Raw genomic sequence first — 10,000 nt, forward strand, 5'->3', positions numbered from 1 at the left:
AATGAAAAACATCTAAAACACTGATGACCGAAAGAAGGAAGAGGAATGTCACCCTGAACACGCTCCCATATTCCCTTCCTCTTTGTATTGCTTTGCCCCGGACGGAGGAAAACTGTGGTCCAAGAGGTGAAGGGGAATAAGATGAAGGAAAATGAATGTCACCCTGAACACACTCCCATACTTCCCTTCCTCTTTGTATTGCTTGGCCCCGGACGGAAGGAAATTGTTGGTCCAAAAATTGAAGAGGGAGATGAGGTTTAAGAGCACGAAGGAAGCGGAAGAAAAGGAAGGAAAGAAACTAATTGACGAATGGAAGTAGGAAAAGGAGAGGAAAGAGAAGGAAGGGAGGGAGAGGAGAGAAGGGGGGGGGAAGGGTATAAAGAGGTGAAGGGAAGCTAAAAAGAAGTGAAGGGATGAAGAGGTAAGGAAAAGGAAGGGAGGGAGGATGACATATGGGAAGGGAAGGAGAGGGAAGGGAAGGGAAGGGGAGGGAAGGGTAAAGAGGACTTGATTTATTCACAACAGCGTTCCTACAAGAGACATGGAAGGGGAGGAGGAGGGGAAGGGAGGAGGAAGGGAAGAGGAGGAGGAGGAGGAGGAAGAGGAGGGGAGAAGAGAAAAGATAGGTCATGTTGCTACTACTACTACTACTACTACTACGAGAGAGAGAGAGAGAGAGAGAGAGAGAGAGAGAGAGAGAGAGAGAGAGAGAGCGTAAAAAAAACATATAACATTTCCATCTATTGTCCTTCTAATCACCAAAGACTGACACACAAAAGACAGGAGGAGGAGGAGGAGGAGGAAGAGCAGGAGGAGGAGGAGGAGGAGGAGGAGGAGGAGGAGGAGGAGGAGGAGGAGGAGGAGGATAGGAAGAAGTGAATATCAAATGAAGGAAGGAGAAAGGAAATGGAAGGGAGAGTAAAGGAAGGGAAGGGAGAAGAGAAGAAAGAAGAGAGGGAGAGAGAGAAGAGATGAAAAGAGAAGAGGGGGAACGCAGGAAGGGGAAGATGAAAGGGAGAGGGAGGGAGGGAGAGAGGGGAGATGAAGGGAGGGAAAGGTAAGGGAGAGGAGGGAGAGAAGGAGGAAGGGAGGGAGGGAAGGGACAGGTGTGTGGATATATAACCCTATTTTTGTCATACATTGTTGGTCAGTGAATTCCCACATTCCAAAGTCATGTTATTCTTTGATATCTCCCTCTCTCTCTCCCTCCCTTTCTCCCTCCGTTCTTTCTTCTCTCTCCCTCCCCTTTACAGCCCGTCACTCACTCACTCTCTCACTCTCTTATCATTACAACCTTATATAAATCTCTTTCTTTCTCTATCCTACTGTCTTACTTTCTCTCTATCTATCTATCTATCTAACCTAACCTAAATCTAACCTAACCTAACCTCATCTAACCTAACCTTATCTAGCTGTCTATCTATCTATATCTATTACATCATCACTCCTCTCTTCACATCAAACAAACAGACAGAGAAACAAAGAAGAAAAGATGGAGAGACAAAACAATATGCTCAGAAGAAGATGCATAACTCAGAGGAGGAGGAGGAGGAGGAGGAGGAGGAGGAAGAGAGGAGGGAGGAGGAGGGGGAGGAGGACAGCGAAAATAAAATGGATATATGCAAAGTGAAATTCCAAAGACGAGAACGCAAGAAGGATTGAAGGTAAAAGTGTGTATAATATAATAATTGTGAATAGCGAGAGTCTGAGAGGAGAGAAGGAGGATTAATATTGGCTGTTGTACATTATTTATTTTATCTTTTTTTTATGTCTTTTTCGAACGCTTAGGAAATGAAGGGTGAAAAATTTTAATGTGGGACTTCACGAGTAAAAAAAAAAAAATAGGTAATGATAGTTTGATGAAGATTAGAGAAACGTTTTCATTTCTTATTTTTATTTATTTTCTTATTGTTTTTTTTTTTTTTTTGGTTGTGTGTGTGTGTGTGTGTGTGTGTGTGTGTTTACCTGACTTCATATTTACGTATTTTTCGATTCTGTGCTATTTCCTCCTCTCTCTCTCTCTCTCTCTCTCTCTCTCTCTCTCTCTCTCTCTCACCCTTATATGCTGAGGGAGAAAACACGTTCTTGTGCGTTTATACTTTCCTCGCCCTATAGTTTATACACGAGAGAAAGTAACCAAGCCTAACACACACACACACACACACACACACACACACTGAACGGTTGATGATGAAGATGGTGATGGTGAAGGCAGTCGTCCTCCTCCTCCTCCTCCTCCTACTACTACTACTACTACTACTACTACTACTACCACCTCCATCACCACCGTCATCACCATCATTACCGACCCTCATTATCTCTGTGGCAATCCTCATCCGTTTAAGGAAAGGCAGAAAATGAGATAATTAGGCCTCTCTCTCTCTCTCTCTCTCTCATATCCTTTTCTCTTTTCCTTTCACCATTTCTTCCATTCTCTTCTCTTCCTTTTCTCTCCTCTCTCTCTCCTCTTTCCACATCTCCTCCTCTTCCCTTCCTTAGGCCTAACTCTCAATACTGTTTTTTTATAGTGAATGAGTTGTCCCTTCTATTATAATTTAGTAAAGCATATAACAGAAAATCCTTAATAAGTGATACATAAAATAACTATATTATCTGCCCATAAAATAATACTAAAGAAGAACTGTTGAGGAGAAAATAAAAACATTGGAAGGTGAGTCACAATTTTGTCGCGTAAGTTCTGAATCGACACTAAAAAGAATCGGATCCAACACATAAGGAATTCAATCATGGACGCAAAAACCCTTAATAATCTCTCCAACGCGTCTATAAATCCACCTATCAACAACGAGGAGAGGGCGTTGGAACCCGTCGAACGCACGCAAAAAAGGGATTCAGTCAGGTATGAGCAGAGGAATTTTAAGTATAAGTGAATAAAGCAAATCTCTCTCTTTTCCATATACTATTTTAAGTAAGATTCAATCCTCTGTGAAATAAAAACCTGTTGACATTTGCTGCTGCTCGGACAACAAGGAGGACTGGATCTTCCTTCACACAGGGCTTTCAATCAGCATTAATAGAAGAAAATTGTATATACACTAATCTATATTAATGGAGCTTCTGACGCCATGAAGTTTTAAACACGAGAGTATTCGATCCTACTGAAGAAAGAGTGGGTAAATGTAATACAGTATCCAACACCAATATCAGGCTCTTCGTCTCATCAACTCCCCTCCTCTTATTATTAATCTTCTACCTCTTAAATTAAATTCCGCTGCAATGTTGCTTCTCTTTCTATCTTCTATCGATATTTTCATGGTGACTGCTCCACTACGATTGCTAACTGCATGCTTCTCCACACTTGCGGCCAGGCTGCACACAACTTTCTTCTCTTGCTCATCCCTATTCTGTCCAAATCCCTTATGCAAGAGCTAACCAGCATCTACATTTTTTTTATCCCTTCCGCTGGTAAACGTTGGAGCAGCCTTCCTTCGTCTGTAGTTCCTCCTGCCTACGACTTGAACTCTTTCATAAGGAGAGTGTCGAGACGCCTCATCACCCGAAATTGACCCGTCTTTCAGCCTCTCGTTCAGTTTTCACTTGTAGGAGAAGCGTTTAGCGGGCTTATTTGTTGCTGTTTTAGTTTCTTGTTCTTGAGTTGCCTCCCTAGCTGTAAAAAATAATTCAAAAGGCAATGCCAGTTCGTTCTCTATCTGGTGTCCTAGGCCCGGGAGAGCGTGAGGGGCGGCGGCCTTCAAGGGGGGAAGGGACTGAGGCCACGTCAGACCAAACCACTGATGGAGTGTATCACGAAGACTCATCCATCATGTTTTTTGCGCATACACTATTTTCTTTGAGTCAGGGCGAGAGAGAGAGGGAGGGAGGGAGAGAATTAGAGACGGAGAGAGAATCAGAATAAGAATAATATATGCATAGGACCCGCGCAATCGCCACAAGATATAAGGAAGCGAAGAGATGCTAGGCTTGGGGGTTCAGACGCCTTTGTTTGCTGAGTCAATGTTGTTCTTGCACCGACGATGCGCATTTGTCCGTGGCTGGGGGAAGGGGAGAGGAGGGAGGGGGAAAGAAAAAGAAAGGGGGAGGAGATTCAGGCGTCTATTCTTTTCATTACGTTTATATATTTCCCCCGGCGAAGCAGTCACTGAAGGCAGGAGTTTAGTTTAAAGTATTCAATTCCATTCGTGTAGGGAGACGGGGAAGGGGAGAAAGAAAGAGGGAGGAGATTCATTCGTCTATTCTTTTCATTACTTTTATATATTTACCCCGAAGAAGCAGTCAGGAGGGGTGTAAGATCGTTAGGTTAGTGCTGTTTAGTTTAAGGTATTCGATTCCATTCGTAGAGGGATAAGGAAGAATGAGAAAGGAGGGGAAGGACAGAGAGGAGATTCATTCGTCTATTCTACTTAATTTCGTTTATTTTCGTTGATTTTCAGTGCAGTTTTATTTAAAGTATTCAATTCTGTTCGTATAGGGATAAGGAAGAGAGAAAAATGGAAGGGGGGAGGGGGAGAGGGAGCAAATTCAGTCGTCTATTCTTCATTTCGTTTATTTTCGTTAATGTTCAGTGCAGTTTTGTTTAAAGTATATATTCAATTCTGTTCGTATAGGGATAAGGCAGAGAGAAAAATGGAAGGGGGCGGAGGAGAGGAAGCAAATTTATTCGTCTATACTTCTTCATTTCGTTTATTTTCGTTAATGTTCAGCGCAGTTTTGTTTAAAGTATTGAATTCCATTAGTATAGGGATCAGGGGGGAGAGAGAGGAGGAGGAGAAAGAGGGAGCAGATTCATTCGTCTATTCTTTTTCATTACATTTATATTCGTTAACGTTCAGTGCAGTTTTGTTTAAAGTATTCAATTATGTTCGTATAGGGATAAGGGAAGAGAGAGAGGAGGAGAAGGAGGGAGCATATTCATTCGTCTATTCTTTTTCATTTCGTTTATTTTCGTTAATGTTCAGTGCAGTTTTGTTTAAAGTAATCAATTCCATTAGTATAGGGATAAGGGGGGAGAGAGAGGAGGAGGAGAAAGAGGGAGCAGATTCATTCGTCTATTCTTTTTCATTACATTTATATTCGTTAACGTTCAGTGCAGTTTTGTTTAAAGTATTCAATTCTGTTCGTATAGGGATAAGGGAAGAGAGAGAGGAGGAGAAAGAGGGAGCATATTCATTCGTCTATTGTTTTTCATTTCGTTTATGTTCGTTAATGTTCAGTGCAGTTTTGTTTAAAGTATTCAATTCCATTAGTATAGGGATAAGGGGAGAGAGAGAGAGGAGGAGAAAGAGGGAGCAGTTTCATTCGTCTATTCTTTTTCATTACATTTATATATTTACACGGAGGACGCAGTCAGACAGGCGGTGCAGGCAGTCCGGGAGTACGTTTACACAAGTCCAATCCATTCGTACTGTTAAGGCGACTGTCTTTTGTTTCCTTCTGTTTTGTTGGGTTTGGATTCCCCCACCCGCCTTATTGCACTTTTCACAACGGATTCCTGACCTTATACTTTTATCGTGCTAGTGGTGTTGAATGTGTGACTTTGCTCCTCATTTTCTCTTAGCATTTATTATTTTATTCGGTTCAGGAGGTATTATTTTGTTTCGAAGATTGTTTTATTTTGTTTTCTGATTCACCGTAAAAGAAAAACAAATAAGTATGAAGCGTGTTACTGCTGTCTTGGTTATTGTTTTTTTTTCTTTGTTTTTTTAATACGTCTTTCTTTTCTTTAGTAATGGATCTTATGTTTCCTTAAAGCATAATATTGTTACTACGTGTTGATATATGATTTCAGGTCTTGGTAAACAGTAAAGAAAAAAGAGAGAGAGAGAGAGAGAGAGAGAGAGAGAGAGAGAGAGAGAGAGAGAGAGAGAGAGAGAGAGAGAGAGAGAGAGAGAGAGAGAGAGAGAGAGAGAGAGAGAGAGAGAGAGAGAGAGAGATTGGATTTCTTTCTCTCTTACATCAACTTTTCCGCTGCAAGATTATCATACTTTATGCAACGATGCTTTCAGGAACACACACACACACACACACACACACACACACACACACACACACACACACACACACACACACACACACATGATTTTAACCCATAAATTAAAGAAGGAAAGACGGAAGTGAAGTCAAAACCCAAGAATTACATGCAAAAGAAAAAAATAATAGACTTCTTAATCAAACTACTTCTACTACTACTACCACTACTACTACTACTACTACTACTACTACTACTACTACTACTACTACTACTACTACTACTACTACTACTGCTACTTCAACCCTTTTAGCCCCTCAGCGTGAAACTATGTAAATGGCATCGCTTTTTAATGTGCCTAAGTCGTGGTCGTTGAATGGTGATGTTGAGAGATAGATAGATAGATAGATAGATAAAGATGGCAGATTGATAGACAGAGAGAATGAAAGAAATAACGAAGAATAAAGGAATGACACAAAGAAGAAATAAAATAAAATAAATAAAGGAACAGAGAAAATGGAAAGAAATAAGGAAAGAAGTAAAGAGAAAGAGGGAAGAAAGAAAAAGATAACAGAGAAGGAAGAATGAAAGAAAGAAAGCAAGAAAGAGAAAATGAATGAAAAAAGAAAGACAGGAAAGATATAACGAAAGAAAGAAAGAAAGAAGAGACAAAGTAAAGAGATGAGAGAGCTGGAACTCAAGAGGAGAGAGAAGAAAGAAAGAAAGAGAGAAAGAAAGTTAGAAAGAAAGAGAGAACAGGAAGATAAAAAGATTGAAAACCAGACAAAACAACGACAATAATAACACAGAAACAAAGACAACAACAACAACAATAACAACAAAACAGGAAGACCCAACAAAGCCCATTACGGAAGACCAACTCTCGCCCATGAATCTTGCCGCTAGGAACGTCATAGGGGAGAAATTTCTGCTCAATTACATCACGTTTTCGCTCTATACATCACGAGGAACGGTGTGCAGGATTGATTCGATGCTCTCTCTCTCTCTCTCTCTCTCTCTCTCTCTCTCTCTCGCAATAACATAAATTTCTGGAGAGAGAGAGAGAGAGAGAGAGAGAGAGAGAGAGAGAGAGAGAGAGAGAGAGAGAGAGAGAGAGAGAGAGAGAGAGAGAGAGAGAGAGAGAGAGAGAGAGATATGGGGGGACAGGGAAAGCGCGCATTCTCTGTCACACTATATCACAAACAACAAAGAAATTCTCACGTAAAAAGAGCAAAATTAGGGTCGCTTATGATCGCCAACTGTGATAGCGACACACACACACACACACACACACACACACACACACACACACACACACACACACACACACACACACACACACACACACACACCTGGTTTTTCCTCCTGTCATCTTCCATTTGTTATTTTTTTTCTACTCTCTCTCTCTCTCTCTCTCTCTCCGCTTTGCTTGTTTTCTTTAATTAATTTCTCTCTTTCTTTTTTTCTTTCTTTCTTTCTATTTTTAACTCTCGTTCTTTTATTTTTTTTAAAGTTTGTAAAGTAATGAAGGAAGAAATATACACAGACAACACACACACACACACACACACACACACACACACACACACACACACACACACACACACACGTACGTACATCAAGTGTTGGGGATGTCATGTCGAGTGTGTGTGCGTGTGTGTTTGTTTGTTCGCTTCTTGCATTTACGTCAAGGAGGCTTAGCACAATAATATCACACACACACACACACACACACACACACACACACACACACACACACACACACACACACACACACACACACACACATTTGCACATTATCATCACCAAAACAGACCGTAACAAGATCCTACCTAATGGGCCTATCGTATCTATATATATATATATATATATATATATATATAGAGAGAGAGAGAGAGAGAGAGAGAGAGAGAGAGAGAGAGAGAGAGAGAGAGAGAGAGAGAGAGAGAGAGAGAGAGAGAGAGAGAGAGAGAGAGAGAGAGAGAGAGAGAGAGAGAGAGAGAGAGAGAAGTGAGAGAGGAGGAGGAAGAGGAGGAGGAGGAAGAGGAGGAAGACGAAGAGGAGGAAGACGAAGAGGAGGAGGAGGAGGAAGAGTAACCTTAGACTGAAGGAGAGAAAGATAAGGAAGGAAATGATGAAGAGACAGTGGAAGAGGAGAAGGAAAAGGAGGAGGAGGAGGAGGAGGAGGAGGAGAAGGAGGAGGAATTCGGTGTCCTTATAGATGTAATTTGAGAATTTAAGGATAATCTCATTTTCTTCTTGACTTCACTCCGGACCCATCTCCTCTTCCTCCTCCTGCTCCTCTTCCTCTTCCTCCTCCACCTCCTACTCTTTTTCCTCATCTTCCTTCCCTCTCTATTCATTTTCTGTATGGCATTTTTCTTTCTCATGTAATTCTCATATTTTATTCCCTTCCTTTTGCTTTATTTTTTCTTCTTGTTCTTTGCCTCCTCTACTTCCTCTTTATCCTTCCTATTCATCCAACTCATCGTACACCATATCCTCTCTCTCTCAGCGTCAGGTTACGTAATAAGAAGAAAATAATGAAAAAAAAACACGTTGCAACAAATAACGAAATCAATAATGAAAAATCTGGAAAAAATAATTGGATATGCAAAACAAGAAATAAAAAAACAAAAACAAAAAAGAAAGAAAAAAGAAAGAAAAACAACATCAACTCTTACTTAAAAGCACAACAGAAGAAAAACAAAAAAACTGGAGCTGAAAAAAATAAGTAAACAAGAAAGGAAATAAACAAAAAAGGAAAATCAAGAAGTTATCGAAACAAATTCCCCTAAAACAAAAAAAAAGGGAAGGAAAAGAAAACGGAGCATTCGTAAAAAAAAAAAAAATAAAAAAAAAAACGAATCATGGAAGCAAGCAAAATATTAGACCAAGAGAATCCGATCCCACTAAAATCAGCTTCGTAGGCCTCAGTTCCTTTTAATAGAGTTCGATCTCGGTAAAATCAACGCTGGAGGCCTCGATTCCTCTTAAAAGAACAAGAGATTGCTTCGCCACATAAGCAGTACTGACAGGAAGAAGAATCCGATCCGACCTTGGGATTCAAAAAGGGATGGGAATAAAAAGAAAGACGATCAAGTGCTAACCGAAAAGGAGAAGGAGGAAGAGGAAGAGGAGGAGAAGAAGGAGAATCGGAGCGTAAAGGAAAGAATTGGCGTTTACTTAGAATTGAACTCCACTTTATCACGAAAGAATAAAGACAAAAAAGAAGTAAGTATGAAGCTAAGGAATTTCTTGCATTTTGACTCCACGAAAAACAATGATGGTAATAATAATAGAAATAATAGTAAATAGAAACAATAATAATATAAATATAAATAATGACAGAATGAAAGGAGATTAGAAAGAGAACAGTAATGATAATAATGATGACAAGAATAATAGAAATACAGAACACAATAAGAGTTAAGAAATAGCAATGTAAAAGAAATAAAAACTAATAAGGAGAAAACGATACCAAAGAAGTATAAAAAAAGAATAGAGAAAACACACTAAGAACAAAAATAAATAACAGAATAGTAAAATAAGAAAACATAACATAAAATGAAATAATAATGAACACAAGCAACCAAAATACCAGTAATAAAAACAATAAAATCAACAACAACAACCTAACCCCAATGAACCACACAGCAAACAACCCAATCACAACTCACCCAATCTCCCCCAGATGGCAGCACTTCTCCAGGCCTTTGAGCACCACTGGGCCATCTTGACACACGAACGGTTCCTTCTCCTTCTTCTCGTCCTTGCCCTTCTCGCCTTTCTCCTTCTCCTCCTCCTTTCTGAGCGTGGCAAGCCGTGTCTTCTTGGAGTACAGATGGCGGTATTGTTTGTACTGGTCGCCGTAGGTAAAGCAAACTTTCCACCATTTGTTACACACCAGTAGATTGGATGTGTCGTTTCGGACGGTGCCGAGGTTGTTAGGAGAGGTTAGGTGGAGTGACATGATGGTGGTGATAGTGGTAGTAGGAGTAGTAGTAGTGGTAGAAATAGTAGTTTAAGTTCGTTTCTTTGTACTATTTTGAG

The 10,000-nt window shown here is 40.2% G+C and overlaps 1 protein-coding gene across 4 annotated transcripts in view; it reads right to left on the reverse strand.

The window, feature by feature from the left end:
• The window catches only part of LOC126997550 (protein espinas-like), a 154,980-nt gene that overhangs the window by 83,463 nt on the left and 61,517 nt on the right, over window positions 1–10,000 (reverse strand). For 2 of the 4 annotated variants that reach the window (XM_050858715.1, XM_050858716.1), the window contains exon 2: window positions 9,628–10,000. This exon is cut by the window's right edge and continues 1,040 nt beyond it. The exons of the other annotated variants lie outside the window; for them this stretch is intronic. In XM_050858715.1, coding sequence (XP_050714672.1) covers window positions 9,628–9,920 — 293 coding nt within the window. In that variant the 5' untranslated portion in view covers window positions 9,921–10,000. The remainder of the gene's footprint in view (window positions 1–9,627) is intronic. 4 annotated transcript variants of the gene reach the window in all.

This window comes from Eriocheir sinensis, chromosome 12, assembly GCF_024679095.1.
Source record: "Eriocheir sinensis breed Jianghai 21 chromosome 12, ASM2467909v1, whole genome shotgun sequence".
Taxonomy (NCBI): Eukaryota; Metazoa; Arthropoda; class Malacostraca; order Decapoda; family Varunidae; genus Eriocheir; species Eriocheir sinensis.